Source organism: Apium graveolens, chromosome 6, assembly GCF_009905375.1.
Source record: "Apium graveolens cultivar Ventura chromosome 6, ASM990537v1, whole genome shotgun sequence".
NCBI lineage: Eukaryota > Viridiplantae > Streptophyta > Magnoliopsida > Apiales > Apiaceae > Apium > Apium graveolens.
The window spans coordinates 8,775,453-8,789,359 of record NC_133652.1 but is presented as its reverse complement, the minus strand read 5'-3'; the positions used below and the strand labels follow the sequence as shown (position 1 = coordinate 8,789,359).

The following is a 13,907-nucleotide window of genomic DNA, read 5'->3' as shown; positions in this document are numbered from 1 at the left end:
TTTAGGTTGCAATGTTTGGCCCCGCATGGGTATTTATCTTTCTGCCTTGCAACCAGTTGCAACTTATTATGCAAATAAATATAATTTTCAAAAGATTTTTTAAAAGTTGCATTTTTGGTTGCATATATGGTTGCTAGCAGTTGCAGATATGGTTGCATATGCAACAACCGTATTTTTGCAAATATTTTTTGGAAAATAGTATTTTTCCAATTTATTTTAAAGAGTGACACTATTTTTGTAAAAATTCTTTTAAACTTGGTTATTTATGAAAAAAGTATTATAAATTTATAATTATTTATATATTTATATAAATATTTTAAAATTATAATATCATGTAATAAATAAAAAATTTAAACCACTATTTATAAATTAAACATTTAAAGTAAACTAATAAAACCGTAAAACCCAGCCAAACAGAGCCTAGGGTTTTAGTCCCCTCCTGTAGCTATATCTTTTACAAAACTGTGGTTCTCAATTCTATCTCAAAACCTAACCATGTCGGCGTCAAAACGCTACAGCATGCCGGAAATCACGCCGGAATCGCTCGCCGCCTCCGGCAGAAGCTCAGAAAAGCTGAGCCTTCCTGTCCTCCAATCGAAAATGAAGTGCGATCCCGAAGGTTACGAAACAGAGCTATCATTATTATACAGTCAATTTAAATCCTCTCTCGAGTTGTTTAAGCAACAAGCGGCGCTTAATTTCACTTCAATTAGTGGTATTGGTGGTGGCGATACAACTGTCGCTAAAGACCTCGGCGATCGAGGTATGTTTTTGGCTCATGTTACGCCTTTTTATCCTACGCAGCTTGTCGAGTTTCCGAAAGAGCTTGCGGATTTTTTGAGGTCGGCTGCGAGGACGTTGCCGAGTTTTCTTAGGTGTCAGATGACGCAGGCGTTGATTCTGTTGATTAATCGACAGGTAGTGATTTTGCTTTGTGTTTATTGTAATTTGTAATTTGTAATTGAAGTTTTGGTAGCTTGAATGATTGCGGAAATATGAAATTTGATGAATGTAGTGTGTAGAAGGAAGATATTTAGTTTGCGGTAATTGTGATTGCAAAAAGATGGAGTTTGATGAGTGTAGCTATTTAGCCTGCGGTAATTTGGTTGTGAATGACGGAATTTGATGAATGTAGTATATACTAGGAAGGTGTCTAGCTTGCGGTAATTGTGATGTTTATGTTATTTGTTTGAATTTTGGGGAATAATGTAATCGGAAGCATTGTACGTTTGCGTTTGTTAGCTGTTAATCGGTGATGAAATTGAACTTGGTGATGTGGTAATTGCATTGTTATTTTTTTTTAAAAACAATGTCCTAGTTGTGTTAGTTGTGTTGTTAAGCACATAGCGGATAATAGTTTCTGGCATATTCTGTGGTAGGCGTTAATCAGTGCTATAGAATTATGTTGGATTTGTAAGAGTTGAATATTCAAGATTACTTTGTCTGCTTATGTTCTTTTAGTTTCTTTGTATACCTTATACTGTGGTTTATCTTTTGGTTTTTTAGTTTGTACATGAATTGTGACTCAAGTGTGTGTATATTAGACAGTTGAGATTGGTGAGATTCTTGCGCTGTTTATGGAACTTCAGACCCTGGGTGACAGGAATTTGCAGAAGTTAGCTTTCTCGCATGTTATTCATACTATTAGGCGTATGAATCAGAAGCACAAAAACGAGGCCAGAAACCGTTCACTTCAAAACATATTGTTCCCTATGCTACAGGTAAGTAGTTTTGTTGCTCTTATCCTAAGAGTCTATGGTGTGTCCGTGGTTAATTTATTGATATCATTTGTTAGGGGGAGGATGAGGCAAAAGCAAAAAGAGCACTTGTGACATTATGTGATCTTCACCGGCGGAAGGTGTGGTTCGATGATAGAACAGCTAACGCTATATGCTCAGCCTGCTTTCATACATCACCAAAGTGAGGACCAGTCTTTGAAGATTATATATATATAAATCTTATTTCAAGCATTGTATTTAGACATTTTTGAACTTTCGTTTTTTATTTTTCAGAATCATGATTGCTGCTTTGTCATTTCTACTTAACTACGAGAATATTGAGGATGATGATAGTGATGATTCAAGCAGTGAAGATGAATCTACCCCGCAACATCAAGTTGTCCTCAGTAAAGAAGCTGTGTATAAGGTGATCTTTTAATCCTTCATAGTTAGATTTTTATGGCTTATACCCTAATGATTCCTTTGAATGGCTTATATTTGAATGATTCTTGCATTGCTATCTTCAAATTTATTTACTAGGTTACAAATCCAATATTTTTTTAAGCATAATGTATTTGAAGTGGTGTTGGATATAGCAACTTTGCTTTCTTATATCAGTATTTTAATTAGTTTTCTGATTTTAAATTTGATGACTGATTTAGGCAAATAACACGGGAACAACATCAAGCAAAAAGAAAAAGAAAGCTAAATTGCAGCGTGTCATTCGTAGCATGAAAAAGCAACAGCGCCAGTCTTCGGAAAAGACAACTAGCTTGAGTTCATATTCACCTCTTAACCATTTAAATGATGCTCAGGTAAATAATATTAACCTGAGGTTTTGGAGATTACTGATGGTCATGCTGATTTAGAAGAGTGATATAACTGTTCATACTTATATTTTGTCTACAGGGATTTGCTGAAAAGCTGTACTCTCGCCTTCAAACTGCCGACAAATTTGAGGTATTTAGTCTGTTTTGTAATGTTTATCTTTTTCTTTGTAATTTATTTGCCCATTCCATATCATTATATGTGCCACCTTCATTAATATATACTATTGGTCTGTTTGGGTGCAGATAGAGGTATATATATATATATTCTAACTGACATGTGCCCTAAGACAAGGGCGTATATAAGGGTGTACTATAGAATGTAGTGGATTTTATTTGGGCCCCTATGGCAAGTGCATATATTAGCGAAGTTTGTACCTTCTAGTATTTGTGTTGTATTCGATAATACTTATCCTTAGACGATAATGACTCATGAGCAATAGGAATCAGTTTGGAATCAGTTACCGACAAGATTAGATTCAAATGATAATGACTCATTTGCAATAGGAATCAGTTAGGAATGAGTTACCGACAAGATTAGATTCAAATGATGTTAAGCTTTATCCGAAACGAAATAATATATGATAAAGACCCATTCAAGAAATTCTTTAATCATATGGTACACTTAATCAATGCTGGAAATTAATAAAGTTACTTTACCTTAATTTATTTCACACCTACAGTTCTTGCTAGGCAATACATTTTCAGTATCAATCTTAGAATTTTACTGTTGTACAATGTTTTGTTCCCATCTGACTGCAGGTTAGGATGATGATAGTAAAAGTTATTGCTCGAACTATTGGCCTGCACCGCCTAATTTTATTAAACTTCTATCCTTATATTCAGAAATATGTTCAGGTATGCAATTATGATCTCACTGCATCAAAAATAAAAATTGCATATTCCTATTACATGCTCAAAATCTGAAGTCTCTGTTGTGACTTGTAGCCTCATCAGCGAGATGTTACAACCTTACTCGCAGCAGCAGTTCAGGCCTGCCATGATATGGTACATAATGTCTCCAATACAAGTAATTGATAGTTTGTTCTTGTATAAGTTTAATTCTTACATTTAAATGTTTCGACTAGGTACCACCTGATGCAGTGGAACCACTCTTCAGACAAATTGTCAATCAGTTTGTGCATGATCGTTCACGCACAGAGGTATTGCTTTATCTCTTCATTGTTCTAGCTTCTGTCCCAGGGCATTATTCATTTTATTATTGTTGATCCTCAGGCGATTTCTGTTGGACTAAATGTCGTGCGGGAGATTTGTTTGCGTATTCCTCTGGTATGACTTAATTGACGAACCTTTGTCAACTCTAAAGTACATATTATGATAATGGTTTATAAGGGTGACTCTTTGTAAATATGTTCAAACTTCTTATTCTGACACTAGTTTGCTGGTTGTGGTTAGTTGATGACAGAAGATTTGCTGCAAGATCTTGTATTATACAAAAAATCAAATGAGAAGTCAGTTTCATCAGCTGCTCGTTCGCTTATTAGTTTATTTAGACAGGTATGCTTTAGTCTTCACTGTCGCTTATGTGTGTGTGTGTGTAACTGTTTATTTCTCCACATTCCGCACAATCGTGCACACAGTAGGCCATACTTTGTGCATATTGATGTATTCTTTTACGAAGTAGCTGATTTTAGAAAATTATCTTAATGTGTAGGTTTGCCCTTCGCTTCTGATCAAGAAGGATCGCGGCCGCCCTATAAACCCAAAGGCAAGGCCAAAAGCATTTGGCGAGGTGGATGTTTCTAACAATGTCTCTGGAGTTGAGTTGTTGCAAGAGGACGATAAAGAAGACGAGGAGGATAATGGAAGTGATGATGCCGAAGAGACTGAATTTGGTAGTTCTGATAATGATTCTCAAGATGGTACAGAGATTGGTTCTATTGATAAGGATGCCTATAGTGGCAGCGATGATTCAGAGAATGAATCTGGGAGTTCTTCTGGATTCGAAGATGACCTTGATTCAAATAACGAAAGTATGCATGATATGCAAGAGGAGAATGAATTATCTGAAGATGAAGATGCTACTAACTTCTCTGATGACGAGACTAATGTTAGTAGTGAAGAAAACAGTGATTATGAAGGAAATCTTGAAGATTCCAATCATTCCCAGAAAGATAGTGGTAAAAGTGTCATAGACAGTGACGGGGTAAAACGTTCTAAAGCCAAGAAGAGAAAGTTTTCTGATTTTGATGAAAAACTAAATGCTGCCAGTAAAAGTCTTCGTGCTCTTAAAAAACTAGCCGGAGACAAGGAGCCAGCATCTGTGGATTTGGATGATTGTATCTTGTCAAATGAGGATTTTAAACGAATTAGAGAGCTGAAGGTATGCTTAATTTGTACTGGACTAATTTTGTGATTCCTTCCAATAATTTGCTTTGCTTGTAATATTGACCTTTGGATTTCATGATTGTTGAGCCTAGAAACAATTTTCTTGCTCCTCTGCTTACTAATAAAGGACATGAATTGCTCCATGTATCTTAACCTACCAGTATCCTCTTGTTATGGCTGCTAGGCAATGAAGGAAGCAAAGATTGCTATGACACAGCATGGAATGTTGCGGAAAGGCTCAGATGCAAAATCAGCGCCTTTTAAAATTCCAACCTCAGATCAGTTGAGTTCCAAGCGAGTGGATGCTGCAAAACTTGAAGTAAGTTATCTTATTCTCTAGTGTTCAAAAAGTGTTTTTTTAAAAGCCATTCTCCCGCACTTTAAGTTCCTAGTATTTTATATTTTCCCCAAATTACCTATTAGGATGTTCATATTTATGCAATTCTCAGGCTAACATACGGAAAAAGCTAACCAAGGATGAAAGGAAGGCAATGGTCAAAGCAGGGAGGGAAGATAGAGAGAAGTACCAGTCTCGAGCTGCTACCAAGCAGAAAAAGGTATGCATCTGCTTAAATTGATGCATCCTTGCTGTTGTTAATTTGCTTGTTGATTATTTACAAACGAGTAATTTGAAAGCAGAGAATAAAAGCTACTTTCTACTTCTAGATATGTTAAGTACAGTAATAATAGTCATAAGCCATCATTCAGAAAGGTACGAGGTTTAGGATGCACTTCAAAAAGTATGCCTAAAATTATAAACTAGTTTAGCTGCCTTTCAGTTACAAATTATGCTTAACCTGGCAATGACTTCCATTCTACATTTCCACTTGTCTACCCGGATCAAAATATAAAACCATAACTTGCTGCATAAATTTCTTTAATAGTATTTGTTTGGTAAGTCCATGTTTAATGTTTCTATCTATGGTGGGCAGACTGGTGGGACAAGCAATAAGCAGAAGGAACACAAAAAGGCCATGCCCATTGCTGCAAAGAGAGCCAAGGTAGCAAAATCTCGGCAAAACAAGAAAAGAAAATTGAAGCATGCTGACAAACAATTTAGGGGGAGGAAAGCATGGAAGTAATCCTGAGAATGTTGTCTCCGAAACTGGTGTTCAAGCCGGCATATGTTTTATCGAAGAAATCAGATTCCTTAGGTCAAACTTTTTATAACTATTCATTTTTTATAGCCTGCTGAAGTCTAAACTATCATGATTCAAGTTTCTCTAGCTAACATCATATGATACAGAAAGAAAAGTTTTGTAAAACTACATGTGCAGGTATTGAATTCTAAAAGGGTACCCCCAATTTTGTGATTTATTTTATGATTCATATTATTGTATTCATTTATGTCCGAATCATTGTATTTTCTCGTATGGTGATATTGATTAATTTCATTGTATTTCCCCATGTACTGATAGCTTGTTTTTATGCTTTTGCTTTAGTTTCAACTATATCTTTTGGAAACCGAACTCGTGTGATTAAAAATTGAAAGAGCTCGTTATCTTTTCCAAGTTCGGGGTTCGATTCTAGCTAGATAAGAGATTTGTCAAGAACATATAATAATTTTTAAACTTATATGCTTGCATAAAAAGAATCCAAATTACAAAATTTATAAATCTGTTATCCATTCTGGTCGGAGTCATGCAGGGGTAAGTTGGGACACGTGCCCTCACGTAAAAAAAATTTAACGATTTTTTATTAAAATTTTAATGCATAAATATTTATAATTTATAAAATGTCCCAAAGAAAAAATTTAAGTAACCCTATAATATTAATAAATCTTTCATTATTGGAGTAATATTTAGTTTTATTTATAATTATATAATCATAAATTGGAGATTAAATGGTTGAAATATTAATTTTCAGAATGTAGCGTGACAACTCGGGTCAAATCCCAAACTTTTTTCGAAAATCGGGACCAGTCCCAATTACGAGTCCGAAATAAGCCGAAACATACCGTCCCGTGCCTTGAAAGTTGTACAGAAGTCCCAATTTACAGAAGTGTGATTGTGGTGTTACAAACTCCCCCACTTAAACACCTGACGTACTTGTCGGGCCCGAACAAACAACCCATAGGACTAAGATCATACCTCTCTAGCCATTGTGGGATGATAGCGGCTGATTTTGTGTCCCCACCTCCGGGCCTCTTCCCATTATAGGATAATACCACCAGATTTCGTGTCTCCATCTCCGGACTCCGGCAACTTAACGCATCAAGCTTTCGAGAGTCAGCTTTAATAGCATATGTGACACCCAGGGTCAAATCCCTAGTTTTTTTCGAAAACCGGATCAAGTCTCGATTACATGTCTGAAATAAGCCAAAACATACTGCTCTGAGTGTAACCAACTTGGGGTTACGATAAGATCACCACAGACCCCAAAAGATCTTTGATTTATTGATGCACATAATAGTAGTACTTTAACTTATAAACTAAACAGAAGTCCCGAATCTTCTCGATTTTGAACTGGAGTGTTACACGTAATATCAAAAAAATTAAAAAATCTAGTAAAAATGACAAAGCATAATATAGTCACTTAAATATACGGTATCTTAAGAAAATGGGGCCCTATTCACCACTGCATTCTTTGATATTTCTTTCATCATTTAATTAATTTGTTTAAATTAGATTTCTGTCTAAATTAACTTTACCAATTTCAATAGATTAGTAGTATTACTCCAGCAGTGTTTTTTTTAATCTTCGAGATTGATATGGCCAGTTAAAATAAAATAAAAACCATTGTATTTACTATTTATCATTTACTTCACGCCAAGTACTTCTAAAAACATTTTCTATCGAAGTCTGCCCATTGTTATCACCGCACAGAGCCGACTCCAAGCAGTCGAGACAAACACACACACACACAGAGTTGTTGAGTTGTTTGATTGCGAAGTAAAGAAACAATCAAACACAAACACAAGCTGAAACACAAGTGGGTAAAGTAAATAATTAATCTTTATTCACACTGCTGCAATATTAATAACAATTCACTGTTTCTTTATCATTGAGATGAGTGAGATGAATGGAGTAAAAGTCACCACCTTTAACCCATTTTCATCGGATCTCATTTATAGATCCGTTTTATAATGGACCCTGCTATCTCCCGACCCGCTATTGTCATTGATAATGGCACCGGGTAAGTACCCTTTTGTGTTTTAACCTTGATTTTGTGTAATTTTGCTGTTTTTAGCTGTGCACACCAACTGTTTGATGAAATGTTTGTGTGAAAATTTTAGGTATACTAAAATGGGGTTTGCGGGGAATGTTGAGCCGTGTTTTATTCAACCTACTGTTGTAGCGGTAAATGAATCTTTTATCAACCAGCCGAGAAGTTCGGTTAAGAATAGTAATTGGTTAGCGCAGCATAGTGCGGGAGTGATGGCTGATCTTGATTTCTTTATCGGTGATGAAGCGGTTGCGAAGTCGAGATCTAGTAATACTTATAACCTTAGTTATCCTATTAAGTATGGTCAGGTTGATAATTGGGATGCAATGGAGAGGTTTTGGCAGCAGTGTGTTTTTAATTATTTGCGGTGTGATCCCGAGGATCACTATTTTCTTTTGACCGAGAGCCCGCTTACTGCGCCAGAGAGTCGGGAGTACACTGGCGAAATTATGTTTGAGACGTTTAATGTTCCGGGGCTTTATATTGCAGTTCAGCCGGTGCTTGCTCTAGCAGCAGGATATACTACCTCTAAGGTTAGTGTTCGTTTGTTTATCATTTTTTAACAACATCCTGATTGTTTAGTTTGCTGGAAATTACCAAAATTGTTTAGTAATTTGGGTGTGTTTTACCTCATAATAGTTGTCATTACAACATGATTAAAGTATTATGTCTTTCGGATACTAATTTTGTGTAGAGGTCTAACAACAAGTGGTGTATTTTATGGAATGTGAAATATGCCTAGGTATATAAAGAAAGAACCGAAGATAACAAGTGGGTATAGAAAGCTAATTTTATGAGCATCATTGTAATAGGGTGTGTAATAGAAAATGTTTTGATAATGAAGAATAGCTTTTGTAGTTATGGTGTTCTGTGTGTCTGTGTAACTAATTAAGTCACATTAAATTTTCCAATTTGCACATTACATCCTTTTATTCCGCCTTTCTTTCCTTATGGGTCTCACAAAGATACAATTTGTATTTTCTGGATCTTAGAACATGGAGATTTCATGTATTCCATAGAAAGAGGCAAGCTTCTGTCAAAAGTGAAACGAGTCTAGGAAAAAGGCGTTTACAAATATAATTGATAGGTTAGTACTCCCCCCATCCAAGTTGAGTGGGAAGGCAACCATAATTTCAAATGCAATGTAATATCATTTATATGTTTTCTTAAAAATTCTTAAAAGTAAACGTAAACTCATGTGATAGAGGGAGTATTTGTTAAGGAATCAGTAGGTAGATAAACTTGACCACAAGTAGTACATTCACACACACACACACACACACACACACACATATATATATATATACGTGTCCATCTGTACATATCAGCATATTAATATGAACCTATGTTTTTCAGTGTGAGATGACAGGAGTTGTAGTAGATGTAGGTGATGGGGCTACCCATGTTGTACCCGTTGCAGATGGTTATGTTATTGGCAGTAGCATTAGGTCAATTCCTCTTGCTGGGAAAGATGTGACTCTATTCATCCAGCAACTGATGAGGGTAATTAGTCTTTGACTTTATTACTTTTGATGTATTTAACAACCCTTAGTAGAGTATGCAGAAAGGTGAGTGACCTAACACAGAGAAGAAAAACGCTGTTTCACCTGAATCCCCTTTTGTATACTCTGACATCGGAAAGTAAAATAAATTGTTCTCAAAGATAGTTTTCACTGCGTATCCAATTTGACATTCTCTACTGTAGGAAAGAGGAGAGCACATTCCTCCGGAAGATTCTCTTGAAGTTGCTCGAAAAGTCAAGGAATCTTATTGCTACACTTGTTCTGATATTGTCAAGGTGGCCTTTTCTAACTCTAGCTGCAGTAAACAAAGGTCCATAAATTGAAATCATATATCTTCCTTCTATTTTTAGGGGGCTTCATGCATGCGTATATGTAGCACGCTCTTCCCAGACAAGTTAAATCTTAAGTAGATACTATATAGGTTTTAATATTTTAAATAGTTTTCTCACAAATTTTAAAGATAAATGTAAATTATACCATTTTTTTCTTGTTGTGTAATTTTAGTACTCTAGTAGGTGGGCATTAATAATTTGCCCCCGTGTTGTCATTCTTGGTATTGAAGTGACTTATCACTTGTGCATATTGCAAATGTGTTCTTCCATTAGTGTAAGCTTGAATTACACATCTACTCTAGCTAATTACTCTATACTTTATCATTCAGGAATACAATAAGCATGACAGGGAACCAGCGAAGTACATTAAGCAATGGAAAGGCATCAAACCTAAGACTGGAGCAACTTATACTTGTGACGTTGGATATGAACGATTTCTTGGTCCTGAGGTGTGTGAATATTACTTCCCTATTTAAGAAACTTTGAATTCGTTGTTAACCATCAGTTTGCTGTTCTATATACCTGCTTTTCATTACTTTATTTGAATTTTAAAATGTCTGAATCATGTCTATAATGACTACCCTATTATTCATTAAAATAACTCTTTCATTTTTGTTCACACCAAATTTTGAGTCAAGTTTCCAGGATTCGTAATGGGCAGTGTAATTCTTGTTTATTGTATGGTGGCTGTAACTGTTCAGCTACTTGCAGAAGTGCATGACATTATATTTGCATATCAAGCTTGAAAATCAAATACATATTCGGTTACAATAAGCTAATTAAAATAAATTCCGAACACCGTGGAAAGAGAGTCTTGATTAAGGCATACAGACGACGAGTTTGACCAAATTGCGATGATCTGTTATTAGATTCTATTATGTTCCTTTAAAATTATGTGCCAGTCAACAGACCAATCGAACACTATGCATGAGAGCTATTGAGTAAACATTTGTATAGAAGCATGCTATGCTATGGCATAGGCTGTTTAATGCAGTAATGCTACATATGCCCTTTTGCTGATTTGGCCTGTTTGTGCAGGTTTTCTTCAGCCCAGAGATATACAGCAGCGAGCTCACAAGCTCTCTACCTGAAGTAATTGATAAGTGTATTCAATCTGCACCAATTGATACACGAAGGGCATTGTATAAGGTAAATTTAAAATGGATCGACAAGAAATTGAATCTACATGCTGCATATTGTTAAAGATTGGTGAATGATGGATGTTACCCGGACTCGGCTAAATGTGTCCAACATGGATACGTGTCCAAGCATCGGGCTATGCAATATTTTGAAAATTTACATATTTTTGGCCTAAATAGGTGTCTGAGTGTCCATACCCATGTCCGAGTGTCGAGTGTCCGACACGGGTACTTGGGGAAAATTGAAGAGTCGGGGTAACATAATCTATATTGCAAAATAGCTAAAGATCGCAAATATTGGAATATTTCAGAAAGCAGGATGCTTGCATCTCTATGCAATAAATTATAAAATGTTGATTAAACATATTCGTCAGGAATCTATGTGCTGTAGTTAAACTGGTTTTCCTGTTACTGCAATATTGCTTTGAAGGTCTACTATTATTGTTATATATGTTGTTACTAAGTTGTTAAATCATGATGCTTGATTTTTGTGTCAGAATATAGTGTTGTCTGGAGGATCAACCATGTTTAAAGATTTCCACAGAAGATTACAGAGGGACATAAAAAAGATTGTCGATGCTCGGGTTCTTACATCAGCTGGTCGAGGCGGTGATGAAATTAAAGTAAGTTGTTTCTTATGTCTTGTTACTAGTTTATTTGGTAATGAAAGAAATCACTATTGACGGGGATGATTAATAATTTTGGAACCAGACAAAACCAGTGGAAGTCAATGTAGTTAGTCATCCTATTCAAAGGTATGCAGTTTGGTTTGGAGGCTCAGTACTTGCGTCAACACCTGAATTCTTTCCGGTATGTTCTCTAAACTCTACTTTCAATTGTGATCATGACAATCACATCAAAGCCTCTTTATTTCATCAGTTTGTCACTGTCTACCTCTTGCGCTCCACTTGAATTATACTCATGACTAGGTTTGCCACTTCAGAGAAAATTTCTTATTCAAGAAAAACTATGTCTTCTATCCTATTCAAAGCTGAAAGCTTTATTCTACATACTGTAATGCATCTTTACCTTTATTGAGGTTTACCACCCTCACTGAGCTTTAATAGTGCATTTGTCATTATATAACATTTGGAGTTATCTAATCTTCCCATGTCTATACGTTGATGAGGGCAGGGTGTCTGTGTATTTTAATTTTTGTCACTGAACTTCACCCAAAAAAAGATGGATCATCATGATGGATATATATAATAGTTTTCTGTTATTATATGGATCACAATTTCAGATGTTTGATTAAAAATCTATCTGTACGGATGTAAATATCTAGTAAAAACAAATAATTATGCAAATTTACAAATGATTTAGAGATTATCATGATTTCATAATTTCTTTACTCTATTGTCATTGATATTATATATGATTTCCGATGCATTAATCACCCTTAAATCAAATGTGATAGCATTAATATGGATCTTGCTTGGAATCTTTAAATGGTAACATGGTAAACGATTTTCATTAATAATAAATTTGGTGTGATAAGCAAGGACATTTGTCACAAGGATTAGTAGTCTTTTAAAATTATATTAGGCTAGAAAATACGTAATTGTTCCATATGAGCAAAAACTGAAAGCCAGAGTTTTGGTAGTAGGTTATTAATAAGGCTTTTTTATATTGTGTTACCACTCACTGTTGATTTGCAACATTACGTCTCTTAACAGGCTTGTCATACAAAAGCAGAATACGAGGAATATGGGGCAAGCATATGTCGAACTAATCCTGTTTTCAAGGGAATGTATTGATAGAGAGACCCATTTGAGCTGATAGTTCTGTGGGCATTTATCAATTGTATTGTTACAGATTAAGTTGCTTGTGGCTCCTTGTGCCACTAAAAGGAAGCGTAGCTCCGCTTGGCTTTCGTGTATATATATACAGGATTGCCTTCAGGAGGTATCGTGCAATTTTTGTTCCAACTCGTGTTATTCTCTTATATTCTTTAGGTACATAGCAAGTGTCTTTGGAGCCGTGATATACAATGCCTTGGCTGTGGACGAAACCTAGTTGAGGATTGATTTGGGATATGTTAAAGGACTGGCGATTTTAGATTTCAGCACAGTTTAGTCATTATTTGCCATTGTGATTATTCCATCATAGTGTAGGGTGGCAAATTTATACTCCATTGGATTCAACTGCCGCTGTGTATTGTGTTTAATTTTCTGTATCTAGTTAGATGTGTCTGATCTCCTAGTAATTTCTCTTTTTCTAGCATGCATCAAAGGGGCTCATTCATATCCTAAACAATAAGAGCTTTTTTCCAGTTAAACTATTACATCAGCACGAAAAATTGAAGAAACATTTTGTATGAATTTAAGAAACATTTTTTAGACTTGCAATGATTTTCCTGAGACCAATATTCCAAAAGGAGAAGCTACTCCAATAGCTTTCGCGACGTAAGCTTAATCTTTCTACTCCACTATACTTTAGACTGAAACGTTTCATTTTTGAACCTAATCTGTACCTCTTAGGTTGTTTTTTGGTCTCTGGGCATTACAACTTGCATTTGTTTTATTTTTGTATATGTAATTGATACCAGTGGTTCATTTTAAATATCTCTTGATTTTTCAGCACAAATTTTAAGATCGCATTGATTGCATAGTGAAAATTATTATTTTTTAAATTTTCTTTTTATAAACAAAAATCTAAGTTATATATTTTATTCAGATTTTTTTTGAAAATTGTTATTTTAACAGTGCGGGAAAAGTACTTAAAAATGAGTGCATAAAAGTTAAACGAATGTTAAAATAAAACACAGGGAGTAGCATTTTACGGAGCTTGCACTGGTGGGATGCACTAGTAGAGCCGACAATTTCGTATACGACACGAAAACGAACGGATAATA

General features: G+C 35.3%; 2 protein-coding genes across 2 annotated transcripts; both read left to right on the top strand.

Moving 5' to 3' along the window:
* Positions 1 to 420: 420 nt before the first annotated feature.
* On the top strand, positions 421 to 6,293 carry LOC141666675 (uncharacterized). Its single transcript, XM_074472815.1, has 15 exons — positions 421 to 918; positions 1,545 to 1,721; positions 1,796 to 1,920; positions 2,013 to 2,145; positions 2,381 to 2,533; positions 2,628 to 2,678; positions 3,308 to 3,403; positions 3,494 to 3,553; positions 3,634 to 3,708; positions 3,782 to 3,835; positions 3,962 to 4,063; positions 4,221 to 4,889; positions 5,079 to 5,213; positions 5,344 to 5,451; positions 5,827 to 6,293. Exons 1-15 carry the CDS (start codon positions 496 to 498, stop codon positions 5,974 to 5,976), a joined length of 2,511 nt encoding a protein of 836 aa, XP_074328916.1. The 5' UTR covers positions 421 to 495; the 3' UTR covers positions 5,977 to 6,293.
* Positions 6,294 to 7,667: 1,374 nt separating this feature from the next.
* On the top strand, positions 7,668 to 13,276 carry LOC141667167 (actin-related protein 3). Its single transcript, XM_074473556.1, has 9 exons — positions 7,668 to 8,029; positions 8,130 to 8,592; positions 9,416 to 9,562; positions 9,765 to 9,857; positions 10,244 to 10,363; positions 10,953 to 11,063; positions 11,551 to 11,676; positions 11,765 to 11,863; positions 12,730 to 13,276. The coding sequence occupies exons 1-9, from the start codon at positions 7,980 to 7,982 to the stop codon at positions 12,808 to 12,810; spliced, it is 1,290 nt and encodes a 429-aa protein (XP_074329657.1). The 5' UTR covers positions 7,668 to 7,979; the 3' UTR covers positions 12,811 to 13,276.
* The last annotated feature ends 631 nt before the right edge of the window (positions 13,277 to 13,907 follow it).